Source organism: Cyanistes caeruleus, chromosome 1 (genome assembly GCF_971803275.1).
Source record: "Cyanistes caeruleus chromosome 1, bCyaCae1.hap1.1, whole genome shotgun sequence".
Lineage (NCBI taxonomy): Eukaryota > Metazoa > Chordata > Aves > Passeriformes > Paridae > Cyanistes > Cyanistes caeruleus.
In genome coordinates, this window is record NC_141701.1 from 67,184,024 (window position 1) to 67,200,202 (window position 16,179).

Sequence of the window (16,179 nt, forward strand, 5' to 3'; positions counted from 1 at the left end):
GACATTCCTTGCTGTTGTTTTTGGCACAAGAGACAGAACTGAGTTTTGGCTCAGAACAACGCGAGCCCTGTGCTTTGTCTCCCGAAGCACATTGGTATGGCTGAAATGAGGTGGTGATGTTGCTACTCCCCATTCTGTTTGAAGTTGTTTGGCAGCATCTTCAGAGTCCAGCTGGCTGTAGAGATGGGCAGAACTCATAGGCATTACCAGGCTACTAGTTTACCCTATCCTTTCCTATTCTATCTGCTTCTCATGATGCAGTGAGTTTTCCTCTAGGAAATCCAAAGGTTGAAATTCTACTTCCATAACTTTATAACTTGTGTAGTAAAAGTTTTGAAGGCTTAGCCTGGAAATGTCACTTTTCTGCTTGAGAAACCTTGTTTTTGGAATATCCAATTCTGGTGTGTAGTAGGAGGATTTATGCTTGCTGACAGAGGTAACTGCTGAGGCATGGCAAAACACATTTACTTAAATTTCAGCATTTTTTTCCAGGTAAAGAAAAGAAATAGTATGACTAAATGAAGTGAGGAATGTTTATGAAATAGATGTGATATAAAGAATTGAATTTCTTACTCAGCAGCCTGAATTGCTGCAAATGTTGCTATATTAGAACTGAATGTCATGCTTGCCCTTGTCAATATTAAATCTTTGTTATAAATACTATTTCTTGCATATATGCTAGGAACATGGTGGACTCTTCAAAAGAATTGAACTAAACTGTAAGCAAACATATTCTTTAAAGATTGCATGTGGTAGTGTCGGCTGTTCTTAAAGGGAATTAAGCAAGTAACAGTCATCTTCTAAAATTTTAAGTGTGACCTAGTCTTTTCTTATTATTATTGCTTTCTGTGTTACGAGTACTTATGCTGTCTTTGCCACATATCTGTGATATATTGATTCCATTAGTCTTCCTGGTTAACTAAAAATGCATCAGTGCTTGCAGTCTTAGCCAGCCTTCTTACAGAGGAAAGTCCTGGAAAGGTTATGGACCATGTTGTCCAGTTCTAGCAGGTTATTTTTTAGACAAAGAATTATAACTTCTTTAGTGGTTATATAAACTCTGGGTGCACCACCATTGCAACAGCAATGTAATTTGCTACTTTTCAGAAGTCCTTAATACTGCAAGTGAATCAATAATAGCAGTCCTTGGAACAGATTTGGACAAAGGGGTTCACAATAAATGGACTAATGGTGAAGTTTAGCTGGTCCTCTGTACTATTTGTAACTTAAAATTGTAAGTGAAGGAAGAAGTAAATTTTCAATGGGAGATGTAAAATGGACACAATGTTTTCCAATCAGAAGGAAAAAATCCTTTTATTGTTTCATTCTATTGTGTCTAAATGTAAGAAAATGGATACTTGATCAGTTCTGATGAGTTTTTTTGTTCATTTTTTAAAATAAAAGGAAAAGCAAGAAAAATTTAATACCACTTATCTCAACAATTTTTTTCTCAAACTTGCTTCTGTGCATTCTCAGTTTCTGAGTTCTCATTCGCCAAATTGAGTGTTACTGCTCAAATTGTTGGTCCTGTTTCATGGGATCAATAACTCATTATTCTTCTCTTTTTAGTGTACCTATGTCTTGCTGAGAGATCAATTTTTCAAATATGAAATCCAAGCAGTAGTGATCATTGGTGTGTTAAAAGTGTCAGGTTGGTGGGAAAGATTTTGAGAAGAAAAAGATTATTTCCAGTGTGTGAATATGCTTGGACAGAGCCATTCCTGAATGATTAAAGTAGATTGTATTTATTGGTCAGATTATGATCAAGCATAAGAAACCCTCTGATGTCCTACTGTATTTCTTTTGAAGTGGATCATATTGTAACTTTATTGGGGGGGGGGGAAAGAGAGCTAAGCTCATTCTTCAGTAGTTAAAAAGACTATCTGAAGTTCCCTTACTTATTGCTACAGTATATTGGTGATGTCTTCCATTTATGCTAATTTACTGGCAGGATGATATGTGAACACTTAACAAACCCAACTTGAAAAATTGTCATTGAAATAATAGCTTGAATCAGAAAGGAGAGGGGGAATAATAAGCCAATCTAATAAAGTTTATATTTAACTGCCACCTCTGTAGCTAAGCTTTTTGTAACATGTGGAACTGTGGTTTTCAGCTTCTCCTAATTTGTGATCCCTTATGTATTTTGGTTTTTTTTACAAGGATGATCAAGTTGATGAGTCTGAAAACAGTTTTTTTGTGTATAACTCTATATTAACCCCAAATGGCTGTAAGCTGGGAAGTGTTTAAGGGGGAAGGAGTGTTGTGAAAGCACATCCTTGTGCTTGTGATTTACAGTTCTCTGTCAGTACATGACCAGTGGTCTTAGGAAAATACAAGTAATGTATGGCTGATCAGCTTTTAAGAGAAAGCAAATGAACATGAAAGATAAAAATCAGAATATTATTGAGGCTTTAAAATTAATTCAATGTGTGTTGCAGCTTTGAGATTTGAGGCAGCAGTAGTGGTTTACCTGTTATTCCAGTCATGATCTTACTACCCTTTTGGGAAGGATCAAAACTTATGAATAAGGTTATGTGGGTAAACCAGAGAGATAATGTAAGTAATTTGTAGATAGTGTTTGTGAATTTTACCTCTTTTCAGACTCAGTTGTATTCATAGGTATAACTGCTGGAGATGTTTCACTTAATTGGCAAAATTACTTAAACAAAAATCTTCCTTTTCTTCTTCCTGTTTGCCGCATTATTATTATGTGCCATTATTTGTTTGACTTTTGTAGGAGGAAAATGCAGTATTTCAGTAAGGTGGCTCTATGAAAAGCTTGGATATGTTTCTTGCCTTCTGAATGCAGTATGAAATAATTGACTAGCACTTCAGTATCTTATTACTCTTCTCTACTGCTTCCAAAGAACAAATCTTGTCCTGTTTTCTTACTAGAAAGAACAGTTTGTTGTCGCAGTCGGCTCACTGTGACCTGGGACTGGTCTGGCTGGGTGGTGTGGAAAATAAAGGGACAGGGACAATGGAGTGCCCAAGATAGATTTTAATGTTCACAGAGACTGCATGGTCCCAGGGGCTGCTTCCAAAGACCCAGGGGTATGGTGAGCTTCACAATGTAAAGGGGTATCTGAGGGCAGGGGTCCAATCACTAATGCAAATCAGGGACATGACCTATTATGGAATGACTCCATCAGCATCCCCCTAGCACCCTGCCTCCCAAGGCTTCCGGTTAATTCCTTCTGTGCCAGGACCCCTGCCCAGGGTATTATCTATCCCAGGTAAGTCAGTTCCCACATCTGCCCCTACTCTTCAAATTAAAAGACCTTCAGTAAAGATTTCTGAAAAACCCTTAACTTAAAAAAAAAAGGGCAGCAACATAAACAGAGCAACAACAACTATAAAAATCAGGAAACTGAAAATAGAGTCCACAAGTTCCATTTTCTGAATAGTCAATTAAACCAGTCCCTGTCATCTTTTCTGGATACTTCTGTGTATGGACTCACTGTGGTTTGAAAACTTCATGCAGCACATGCCTCCCAAATCCTCACGACCATGTCCTTGGGCTAATAGCAGCAAGTCTATTGCTGATCTATTTTGCAGGCATTCCTGATGCTAACAGCATCTGTCAATAGCTCAGTCAGCTCCCAGGATATAACATTGGTTTGACTACTCAGCCAGCACCCTAAATCATCCAAAGTTTTTAAAGTTTTTGCTCCAGCAACCCCAGGTGCCAATATTGAGGCTGCTATTCTCTGTCCTTTACTCCTAAAGTTAATCTCATCTTTGCAATTGGATCCAAATTGATGCACAAAAGTCTTACACCTAATTTTCAGTCATTAATTAAGGCAATCTCAGATGCTAGCACAGTAAGCCTCCCCAAGCTACATGGTCCTCCTTTAACGTATGATGGAATTCCAGGCCATGCTGTGTCCCCACAAATGAGAAACGTCCCAGATGGTAACTGTAGTGGGGAATCACTGGACCAGGTGGGTACAGCAAGCCAGACTTTAGAAGTCATGTTTGGTGGAATAACCAACGGATAGGACTTAAAAATTAATAATGATTAATCAGCAGTGGCTAAGAGGCAAAAGAAGGCTATCTGCAAGCCTCAAGGTATCCTCCCAGAAGGTTCTTCTCAGGGTTCCTCCTGCTGAGCTTCTTGGTGTTTCTGTAGAGGCTGCAGGTATTTTTTGCTGCAACCTAGGAAGTTCTTTTATCTGTAGAGACACAAGCAAAATCCCTTTTCCCCAGGTAATTAGTGGAAAAGGCCCTAAGATTTTGCTAGTTTCTAAATCTCTGATTAGAACTGATGGTCTCTCTTTTAACTGTGCTTGTATTGAAAGAATGTCTAATAATTAGACTCCATGAAAGAGTTGTTCAGAAAATTGAAAACATATCTAGATTTACTGAGCCTTTCTACAGTAGACAGGTTCTCTATTCCACCCTTCTGTTGTTCTAGAATTCCTTTGAGAGACCTGTGGGCTCTTTCAACAATTGATTGTCCTGTGGGGGAGCAGGGAATGCCTGTAGAATGTTTTATTCCCCACAAAGTAAAGGACTGTTGTAATTCGTGTGAGATGTAATCTGTTTTTATTTCCTGTGGAATGCCTAGTGTTGTGAATGCCTGGAGAAGGTGGTGTTTGATGACCTTTCTAGCTGCTTCACCCACATGTGCAGGAGCAAAACTTGCCCCTGAAAAAGTGTCAGTTGATATATGTAAATATTTCAATCTGCCAAAAGATACATAGTGGGTTACATCATATTTGCCATATTTGTAAACTGTGAAGCCCTCTGGGGTTTTACTCCTGCTCCTATAGAAGGTAGTGAATATTTCTGGCAATCTGGGCATGTGGTACCAATTGCCTTGGCTTGATCTCTAGTGATTTTAGACACATGATGTAATGCAAGAGCATTCTAGTGAAGGAATGAGAGGCTGGGTTTTGCCTTCTCAAAAATGTTAGGCAGTGTTACTTACCTGTGTTGTCATGGCTAGTGTATCAGCTTGCTCACTACCTTCTGTCAGAGCTCCAGGCAAAGAGGTATTAAAGTGGATGTGCAAGACAAAATAGGGATCTTGTCCCTGAGAAAGAATAAAAATTAGATTTTTAAGCAAGGAGTATATAACTGGTCATTAGCAATTGTCTTTAGAAATGAATTTTTGTCTCTCTCGATGCCTGCAACATAAGCAGAATCAGCAACTAAATTCAAAGGACATGTAAACTTCTATTATTTGGATGTCAGATTGTCACTCATGTGTTATAGGGTTTTGTCAAGTTACAACAGATTTAGGGGACCTCCCTGAACCATCTGTAAAGACAGTGAGTGCATCTAGTGGCAGAATACTTCTTAGTGGTTTTGGAGTTCTGTTAAGGGCAGAATGCAGTAACTCATGCTTAGGGTAATGAATTGAAATCTGCCCAGTAAAATTTTCAAGAGCAATTTGCAGGCATTCTGATTGCTGCAATAGCCAATCCAAATATGCAGTAGTTGTGGGCAAAAATACAGTAGAGAAATCTTTCCCTGTGAAGGAAAATAAGCATGATCTGGCTCTGATAATAAGCTGAGCAATCATCTCTGTTGTTATGTTTTTTCCTGGAAGGTGGGGCAGGAAAACCCATTCTAGAATTAACAAAAGATCAGATGTCTCAGGGTCCCATTAAAAAATTAAGGCATGGAACTGAGGTTCCTTCCCCAAAACAGCTAAAAGGAATGATTAATTTGGATTCATTCTGTGTGCTTGGTGAGTTTGAATGGCTTGGGATACTTTTCCCAATGCATCTCTTGCCTCAGGTGAATTTTAATTTGCTGCTGAAGGCAGCATCAGCTGCCTAGGAGAATTTTAACCAAGAATCCCCTTTTGCTTGTTTTCTTTAAAACAGAACAATCATCTACATGAAACTGAACAGAATAAACATAACAAACATGGTTACAATGCTAACATTATAACAATAACTATAAATATTAACCAACTTGTAAACTTGCAAGCTGTTATTTAACTGCACAGTTTCTCTACTAAACCAAATCAGTAGATTTGGAAATCCCATAACTGAAACTGTAAGACTTGTGGAAGAGTATAATAAGACCTTAATATTTCTCTTTCTTTTGAGGGTAAAAACAATCTGGAAAATTGCTGTGCATTTTATACAGGAAAAATTATCAAGTTAAATCAAGATCCTTAAATATTACGCAGTATTATACTGTAATTCAATGGACATTTGAAAAGGAAATGCTTTAGCACTGCAAATTATAACAGAAACCAATGCCAGAACCTTTTGTCACGACCCAAGTTAGAGAATTTTAGCAAAGAGGTTATTTTTTTTTAATATTTTTCAATTCCGCAGCAGTCACCCCGGGCCCTTGCACTGCTAGTGAGTGGCCATGGTGGGCGAAGGCGGTTGCCAGGCAACGGGGCTCATCGGAGACAGTGCGAGGCCTGAACCACAGTGGGAGTGCGGCCCTGCTCGGCCCTATTTAAAAGTGACCTGCCTGTGCTGTGGGCTCCCCACCCCACTGCTGCAAGACAGGGAAAGAGGATTTTCGGTAGCTGTCGGAGAACTGCCCGGCACCGGGGGCCATGGCAGCGGTGCGGATCGGGGCTGCGCTGTCCCCCAGCGGCAGTGGCACCGCCCCGTGACTGCGAAGTTGTGCCACCGAAAGGCGGGAGACGGTCGCCGCCTCCCACCGGGTGCCCCGGTCCCGGTGCAGCTGCATGGGCAGCATGCTGGATAGCAAGGCTTCCGGGAGCGTGGTGGGCGTACTTCCAGTCCTCCCTGGAGGGGTGGTCCCGAGGCCGAAGAGCCGGGACAGGGGGCAGGGCAGGCCCTGTGCAGCCCACCCTGGCGGGAAGAACGGGGCAGGCAGGGGTATAATAGGGGCAGCACCCAGGGCGGGATGGGGGGAGCCGGAGGTGGGGCTGGGTGAGGAAATGTGGCTGGAGTGCCCTGTGGAGCAGGATCCCTTGCTGGCTTCGTCTCAGCTGAATACAGGGGATGGCCCAACAGGCGTGCTGGGAGAGGGCAGGGGGGCTGGCTGCGGGTCACATCTCGGCCACCGCAATCTTTAGACCCACGTGGAGGCGAAGGTGAATACGGGGTGGTGAAATAACAGGGTGAGCTGGTGTTTCCTAGGGACGCAGAGGCCTTTCCGGCTCCATACAGCACTCCAGAGTAGTCTGAAGTGTGAGAAGGGGGAGGACACAAAATGGCAGGACTTGGAATTTGTACATGCTCCTGTGCTTCCAACAGGCTCCAATCTTGTGTCTCGCTCCCAGGCTCAGAGGGGTAGGAGACAGTCTCAGGTCTGGAGGTGGTTGCTGAGCTGGGGTCGCGATATGAGGCAGGGAGAGAAGCCCCGAGTGTGTCCCACGCTGGCCTGGCTGCTGACCCCAGGATGGGGGGCCCACATGGGGATATGGTGGTGGCAGCGGTACTTCTTGAGTTTTAGTGCTTCCATTATCACTCAGAAAGTAGAGAGCATTTGGGGTGCTGCAGTTGTTAATCTAGTTGTTAAATCATAAAACTTCACCGCCAGTGAGTCCCAAAAAAACATAGAAAAGATATCGCAGATTTAGTGGTCTCCTGTGGCGTGGAATGGCACTGACTGGCGCTTCGGCAGTGGCTGCTGGGGGAGCAGGGGTGGCACTGGGTGGTCGGGGCAGCAAATGAGCAGCTCCACTTGGGTTTAAAGTGGCTGAGAAATTTTGTAAGGCCCATTTCAATAGAATTTTCAGCTTGCGTTCTTTAACCACTTTCCCATGGTCTGCTCAAAGTTCTTTAAATTGTCCATATACGTCCCTTTCTTATGAGAAGAGTCTTAATCCCATCCTACAAAGCAGCAAACTTGGATGGGTTGTACAGCATCCTGTTGAGGTAGGGGCAATGGGAGAAGCTCTCCCCCTCTCTGCTCACCTCTGTTTTTAGCAGGTGTTCTCCGAGATGGCTGGCTATTTCTGAAAAATGTCAGGCCTGACAATATAATCCACAGCAAAGAGAAGACCCAGCCTAACCAATCCCTAGAGGTCCCCCAATTTGGGGGTCCCTGTTAGGGCACCACTTGTTGCAGTCGGCTCGCTGTGACCCAGGACTGGTCCAGCCAGGCAGCGTGGCCAATAGAGGGACAGGTACGATGGCATGCCCAAGATAGATTTTAGTGTACACAGAGACTGCATGGTCTGAGGGGCTGCTTCCAAAGACCCAGGGGTATGGTGAGCTTCACAATGTAAAGGGGTATCTGAGGGCAGAGGTCCAATCACTAATGCGGATCAGGGACATGACCTGTTATAGAATGACTCCATCAGCATCTCCCCAGCACCCTGCCTCCCAAGGCTTCAGGTTTATTCCTTCTGTGCCAGGACCCCTGTCCAGGGTATGATCTATCCCAGGTAATTCAGTTCCCATAGTTTGTGTCTTAGGACTTTAATCTAAAAGACTTAAGACTTTAAAGCTGTAAAACACTTGAGGGTTAATTAGAAGCACTGTCTTGAGTCACTGTTCCTTTGAGATGTACTTGTCATTGAATATGCAGCATTTGCATTTAAAGTTGGGGGGTTTTGTTTGTTTGATGTTTACTGCCTAGGCTGTACCCCCTTAAACCAGTTAAATTATTATCTTTTGTGTGTATTTCCAAGTCGTTTGCAGGGTGTGCTCTTTATCTTCTCTATAGTTTAGCTGAGAAGGTACTTTAAAGGACTGGCTTGTATTACATTTTACAACTGATCACTGTTTCTGTGTTTTGTGAAGACAGATCGAGGTGAATTCAATCATTTTATTCAGTGAATAATGCTATGTCATGATACAGACAGTCTTTCTGATGGCTATGCCTTGATTTCGGTGTGCACAGTTACTGGTAGGTATCTCCAACATCATCTGCACAATTTACTATCAGGCTTTGGTTTAGTTAGTGTTGGGGATATTTTTTTGTGATTCTCTGTGCTATTTTTGTTATACTGTCCTTTTGTCTTTTGCAGAAAAGAGGAATGCTACACTGTCTTACTAATGAGAATGAACAAACATTCATTCTGAAAATTCGTAAGACTTTTGGGATTTCCAAGTGTTGTTTTTACACAGCTTGCTACTACAGTGCTCCTAAATAACAACAAATAAACAGCTCTGTGAATTACACAATAAAAATGCCAGGCAATGTTTTGTTGCTTGGAACTCTGTTCCAAGGTCCATAGCTTTGTTGGATGGTTTGCATTGACTCTTTCAAACAGCTGTAACTTAGTGGTCTTCTGCAAGGACACATATTGAAAGATCTTAAGTGAAAGTGGCTGTTTACTTCTAAAATGTATTTCTGGCAATGCATCCAGGCAATATTTTTTTTTTTCATTCACCAACACTTCCCTATTCTTTTGTGTCCATGGATTTTTATTTTTTTTTTTTAGAACAGCAGCTGCTTATACACCAGAGCTGCCAAAAGTCTCAGTTAAACACTCCAGTGTAACACAGAAATTTCAAGAAGGCTTATTCAGATGTGCTGTAACATTTTTCAGCCTATGATCTGAGTGTCTTGGTATCTTTGCACTAGTTCATCATTGAATACATTTAGAGAATGGAATCTGTGAGTGCGTTAGACTTTGAAGGTTTCAAAAAGCTTCTTCTTTCGCTGTTTACAATGTTCTCCTCTCACCTTAAATATTTCAACCCATAGACATGATTCTGAATCCTTTTTTAACATCATACAGTTTGCCATCTTGAACAGTCTTCCAAAGCATCAAAAGTCACTTGGACTGGTAACTCTGCTCTTAGAAACGGAGAGTAGAGTATTTCTCCCTTATTAATTTTGTTTGTATCTGAGAGCTGGGGTCCATAAGGAATAAGTGAGCCCATGCTAGGGAGAGCAAAGGCCATTACAATAGAGAGGAAGAAATTTCTGCCTTTCTCTGGGGAAAGCTTGTTGCAGAGTTGTCCGTGGGAAACACTGTTCTCTGTCACCCTGCAGTTTTGGTATTAGTATAGTGTTGGAAAATATCTCTCCTCAAGGTAATAATTGACTGTTCCAACACAAGCTGTGACAGGCACAGCAAATAAATTGTATCCCCTTGTCAGTGGCAGTAAGTGAACTCTTCTGATCATGAGAGAATTTGACAAAGGAAAGATTTCTTCTTTTTCTCTGCAGGATATAATTGTTCCAAACAGATGTGTTACCCCCCACTGTAAAGCAGGCCAGAGTCCAGATTAGGGTGAAGCTGGGAACCCAGGATAAAATTCATGTCAGAACATTTACAAAGGGTTTAATTTGCTGTTCCATCTCAACTGAGTCCCACTGGCTGCCTCAGTGTCTTGCCCTGATATGCAGTAGGGGCTGCAGGGCATCACTGCTACCCCAGCAAGTGCAGTTTTAAGCTCAGTTCAGAAAGAAAATCTCACACTAGATGATTTACTGTCATCCAGGAGAAGTGAACAAAAATTCTGGGAGTATTTTTCATTCTGCACAGCCCAAGAACAGGACTTGTTCTCTTTGGTATGTTTTGTATTGAGCATTTTAAATTTAGCTGTCAAAGTGGAATGCTTTTTAGGGTGCATTTTAACTTACAAATTTTAAAGTTTAATGAGTGCCTGGCAAACACAGAAACTACAGCCTTCTCTGAAGGCTTTCCTTGAATTTTTTCCATGGCTTCTCTGGGACACCTGTTTCAGTACCAGTACTGCCATTTGAGTGATGTTTCTGAACTAAACTGAACAACTCCTTGGGTAATATTAATTTTTGTATTTTTGAATTTATTAGCTCTGTGTTCAAAAGTACATAACTTGTATTCTGTAACTACTTGTATGATTTTTTTTTAAGTACTCTCTCCAGTGCCACAGCTGCATCTACAAACCCTTTAAAGAACATTCAAGGCAGCCTTGTAAATAACTGTAACTGACTGTATTTGATCACTTTTTTCTCCTGAGACATTATTCTGAGGAGTATGGAAATAATTCTACCAGGTAGCTCTCCTGAGGGCTGTGTCATGCTGATTTAGGCTGTTTGAACAATGGTTTTTCTGTATTGCAGGTATTCTGTGTGTAGGCAAACAGAAAGTACAGGTGTATTCAGTCTTTAAATTCACTATTTTACGTCTTAAGTGTTTAAACAAATCCAATGGAACTCTGCCATCTCAAAAAGAATGGAGTAAGTTTTCTCTGCTTAATGGGACAACTCAGTTTTTGAGTTTGGAGGAATTTTTTTCCTCTTTTGTAATAGACCAGAATATTTATTTAAATGTGGTTTGTTTTAGCCTATTTGTTTTGGAAGCTGGGAAAAGGCATGATGAGAGAGAGGAACAGAACACAGGGGTGGATATCTAATATACAAATATGCTGAAGCCCACTGTTTCTTAACGACCAGAACAACACTGTGGTTATATGACCAAAATGTCTCTGGAAATTTATAACTGTTCCACCAGTAGTTGAGAAGATCTTGTTAGATATTTCAGTTCACTGAATTCTTGAAAGCATAAGGACTCAGCTTATACTTTGTATCTTGACAATGTCTGGAGCCAAGAAAGCAAAGTGTGTTGACATTTCCCTTACCGTTCTGTAATTTCCTAATCCCTGCAAAAGATTGACTGTTAAATTTAGTCTCTTTGAGGGACTTCTGAAGAGAAGTGTGTCAGATTTCAAAAGATGTGATTGCCCAGATCTTAAATACTTAAAAACCCAATGCCTCTGGAAATGAAAGTTTTTTCTTTCTTGGATAAAAGAAATGGATTATCAAGGAGTATCATCAACATGCTGCATTTATTTTTAGAAACCATGAGGTTTGCTTCCAGCAATGTGCAGTTATTGGCTCATACTAATAAATCTTTCCTATTATATATAAGGAAGGTTATTTGCTTTAGTGACAAATAGATTTCATCAGATTCTTGCCTTTTCCTTTTGTCAGATCTGTGCTGTCCAAGGGGAGGGCATTGGGCATGCACTTGTAAAAACATGACTGCAGATGCTTTTGCAAATTAGATTTTCCCAAAGTAATGTAACAGCATGAATCTTCTCATAAAAGTATTGTAGGAAAACAAAGTAGAACTTTATTCAAGTATGTGTGCCAATAACATGTGCCATAAAAGATGATAATTTTGACTTTTTATTGACATAAATCACTTAGTGGTGAGCAGTACCTTTTTGTGAAAGTGGCATCATAAGAGTAAGCAATAACTGGTTGGAAAGGTCATTTGATAAACCAAGAACTTCAGGCATCTGTTTATTATTGACATTCTTCTTTCCTCTTTCAAACAGAAAACAATTTTCTTTCTGTCACTCTCAAATCTCCATATAAATTGCTAAGAGTAGCCAAATACGTTGGCTTCAGGACCTGAGGGTATTCCTCCCCTTTTTGTCTGTGGTTTCCAGATCCTGTAAGGCAAATAATGTGCTTCATGTTGGTGCACCCACACAATACCTCCACAATTTTTTGTAAAGATTTTAAAACAGACAGGGAAAAAACATTTTGGGGGACATGCACAGAAAACATGAACAAGTCTACTGGTCTCCCCTGATTCTTCTCTTTAGCTAATTTGGTTTAATGTGTGCTCATGGAACGCACATGTGCACATGTGTATTTTCACTTAGCTCATAAGACTGGCATTATTAATGGGGTTATTTGGGCACTGCTGATCTTGGAAGAGCTGTCTCCCAAAAGATATCCTTCTTTCCCCTCTATTAGCAACTGAATTTTGGGCATTCCTTGTACAACTTCCTGTTCAACTATCTGTTAAAGCCATCTATCTCTTAATGTGCTTTCAGGAACATGTAAGCAGCTTGATGTTATCCATTTATGTCCATCAATTTCTTATGTCACCTTGTTTGCCATATTAGGTAAATAAGTTCCCTGACTTAATTGTCTCAGTGAGGTAGCACTTGAGAGAGGGACTGGTATTCTGCCTCCAACTTTAACAAGTTTTTTTCCATTTCTTTTTGTGCCCACTTCTGTGTATGATACTAAAGGTTTTGACTTAATTCCAGGCAGTTGCTGAAGAACATCTCCCATGTGAAGCTATCTGATCTGCACTTCAGTGCATCTACATACATGTTGTGTTTTAGGAATGTCACCCCTAAATCCAGTGCTCCCACTGAGAATGTCCTGAACCACATCCTGCTCTCTCACACCACCTCACCCCTGCCTTCCCCTTCTCCTCACTGCAGTGGGATGTAGTTGAGAATTGGAGGCACAAAAGGTGAAGATTACAGGTTGAGAGAAGAACGCTTTACTGGAAACAGCAGTGGCATAAGGAAAGGAGCAGTAATAGCCACAATATTAATAACAAAAAGTATATGAAAGAGGATAATTCACATGCAGAAATGCTCACCATGGACCCCAAGACAATGAGCAATGGTAGACATCTTTGCCACTACCCTGTGATTCCAGGCATGAGGCATCACAACTTCTCTGGGCAACCTGTTCAAGTGTCTCCCCATTCAGAGTAAAGAATTTTTTCCCAATATCTAATCTAAACATACTCTCTTCAAACTTGAAAGCACTCCCCTTTGTCCTGTCACTACATGCTCTTGTAAGTGGTGCCTCTTCATCTTTCTTGTAAGATTCCTTTAGACACTGGAAGGCTGCAATTCAGTCAACTCAAAGCCTTCTCTTCTTCAGGCTGAACCAAATTCTGTCTTTCCTTGTAGGACAGGTGCTTTATTGGGATTTTGCGAGAGATATGACCACTGGGAGACATCTTAAAGCATGATATATTATTATTCTTCTACAGTCTCAAGAAGGAGTGTGATCATCCTCACCATATTCACCAGATGTTCTTGGTCACTGATCACAAGACTGTCTTTAAAGTTAATTAGCCAATAAACTAATGCCACAAAAGCATGTTTCTGCTTTCACACCAATAGTTAATTATTTTGTTTTATGCATCTTTGCTGCAGTGCAGACATTCTTAACCAATCATATAATGACACACAAGACTTCTTGTTATATCTTAAGTTTCTTATTACCTTTACAACTGTTCCTATTTCTTAACTTTAAAACCTTGAAACTTTCTACAACCTAATTAATGTCTTTTCTATCTAAACTAGCAACCCACATTCTTGCTTATGGTTTTAAATCTGGAAGTATTTTCCAAGGCTGCAGGTCAAACCTTGTGCTTGCATTCACAAGATTTTGAGAGATTTCTGTGCTTGGAATTCACAAAGTGCTTCATCCTGCTAAACAACTAGGTGGCCTCCTCTGGACTTGCCCCAATAGGTCTATGTCCTTTCTATGCTGGGGTCCCCAGAGCTGGATGCAGCACTGCAGGTGGGGTCTCAGCAGAGCAGAGGGGCAGAATCCCCTCCCTCCCCTGCTGCCCACGCTGCTTTGGATACAGCCCAGGACACATTTGGCTCTCTGGGCTGTGAGTGCACGTTGCTGGGTCATGTCCAGCATCTCATCCACCAGCACTCCTGAGTCCTTCTGGGAAGGGCTGCTCTCCATCTGCTCAGTCCCCAACTTGTGTTGATACCGGGAGTTGCACTGACCCAGGTGCAGCACCTTGAACTTGGTCTGTTTAAATCACATGAGATACCTATAAGCTTGTCCTAGTTCCTCTGGATGGCATCCCATCCTACCTAGGAGTGACAACCATACCCCTCAGCTTCCTGTCTTCAGATTTTCTGGGGATGTGCTTGATCCCTTTGTCTATGTCATTAATGAAGATATCAACTAATATTGGTCTCAGTACAGATGGCTGAGGGACACCATTTGTCACTGTTGTCATTGACTCTGAGCCATTGACACATTGACATGGCTATCCAACCACTTCTGTCTCCATCTAAAAGTCAATCCATCAAGCCAATCTCCCTTTAGTTTAGGGAGAGAGATGTTGTGAGGGACCATGTGAAATGCTTTGCAGAAGTTCAGATAAATGGCACCTGTCACTCTTCCCTAGTCCATGGATGTAGTCACTGTCATAGAAAGCCACTGGACTGGTCAGGCAGGACTTGCCCTTGGTGATGCTGTGCTGGATTTTGAATTTTACAGCATTGGAATAGATTCTCTGGATCACGTTTCTTGTATAGTGTTCAAATTGTTACTTCAGATTTGCTTTATGGAGCCTAGATTTCAGGGGGGAGAATTATTTAGTATGCTGAGAAATCCAGGTGCTTCTAAACTAAGTGCCATTTAGGTCCTAATGTTGTTTTGTTTCATATATCACAAAGTTCAACTAAGCAGAACACAAACTAAGAAAATTAGTATCAGAGGAACTCGTGGAATTTTTGGTACTTCTCTTTTGGTTGTGAAGGGAAGGCTGAGGAAGGAGGATTGAGAGAACAATTGGAGTAAATAGTCAAAAAATCAGAATTTTGTTTAAAAATAGTACATAATGATGTATTTATTCTAAAAATATGAAAAATCTACATGACATTTAGTAAGTAAGCAAATTTCTTTCAACAGATGTGAGGATGCTCTTCATCTTAATTGCGTAGCATTGTATGATGTTGCTTGGCATTCAGTATCTTCCTGTAATTATTATTGAGATTTGTACTTCCTTGCTTGTTTAGAGAAATTTTGTAGTTTATTCGTAAAAGTTACTTATATTCTGGAAGTCTTTTTAATGCCTTACATATCTTCATGTAAGCTGTATATACAACATATGACAGAAACTGTTTCTGAGGATCCAGTTTTCTTTTTTTTTTTTTTAAGTCTGGATCTTGAAAATCTCCACTGATGTGTTCACGGGCACATGAATATTGCACAAACAATGTGTGATGTAGAAATTTTAGCATGATGGAGAATACACCGCTTACTCAGATTTTGAAAAGAGCATTTATTTTTCAGTATGGCTATGCATTTCCACAGATACCTATTCAAGGAGCAGGTGCTTTCTGTCTCTCTCTGTCATCTACTTCCTTAAACTCAAGTGCCTGAAACTACCAGAGAGATAAAGAACGATAATGCTGTTTCAAACATCTTGCAGCCAAGAGGGGTGAGTGAAAACCTTCTCTGAGCTGGCTTTAATGTAGAGCTGCTTAACTACCTTTAGCTAGTTTTTGTTGAGGTTGGAGGTAGATTAATTTACGCAACTATGGTCAATGAACTTAAGTTAGACTTTACTCAGTCTAGCACATATAGCTCCTTCATAGGCCATTTCCTTTCAAGTTCTTCATTTATAGAAGAACAACAATCAGTATATTTCTTTCACTCTTAATGAGGTAAAAAAAAAATGCACACACATTTTGACACTAATTATATGTTTCTAGCACTTTAGTTTTCAACATTTTAATTGCTTCAATTCAAATACAACAGTTCTGT

The 16,179-nt window shown here is 40.7% G+C and overlaps 1 protein-coding gene across 1 annotated transcript in view; it reads right to left on the reverse strand.

Annotated features, from left to right (window-relative positions):
• Nucleotides 1-14,644, reverse strand: part of LOC111925348 (uncharacterized) — a 43,565-nt gene extending 28,921 nt beyond the window's left edge. Inside the window, exons 1-4 of the mRNA XM_086876897.1 lie at nucleotides 14,496-14,644; nucleotides 7,204-7,445; nucleotides 6,448-6,797; nucleotides 4,937-5,041 (exon numbers count right to left, since the gene is read on the reverse strand). Coding sequence (XP_086733023.1) covers nucleotides 4,937-5,041; nucleotides 6,448-6,797; nucleotides 7,204-7,445; nucleotides 14,496-14,644 — 846 coding nt within the window. The remainder of the gene's footprint in view (nucleotides 1-4,936; nucleotides 5,042-6,447; nucleotides 6,798-7,203; nucleotides 7,446-14,495) is intronic.
• Nucleotides 14,645-16,179: the final 1,535 nt, after the last annotated feature.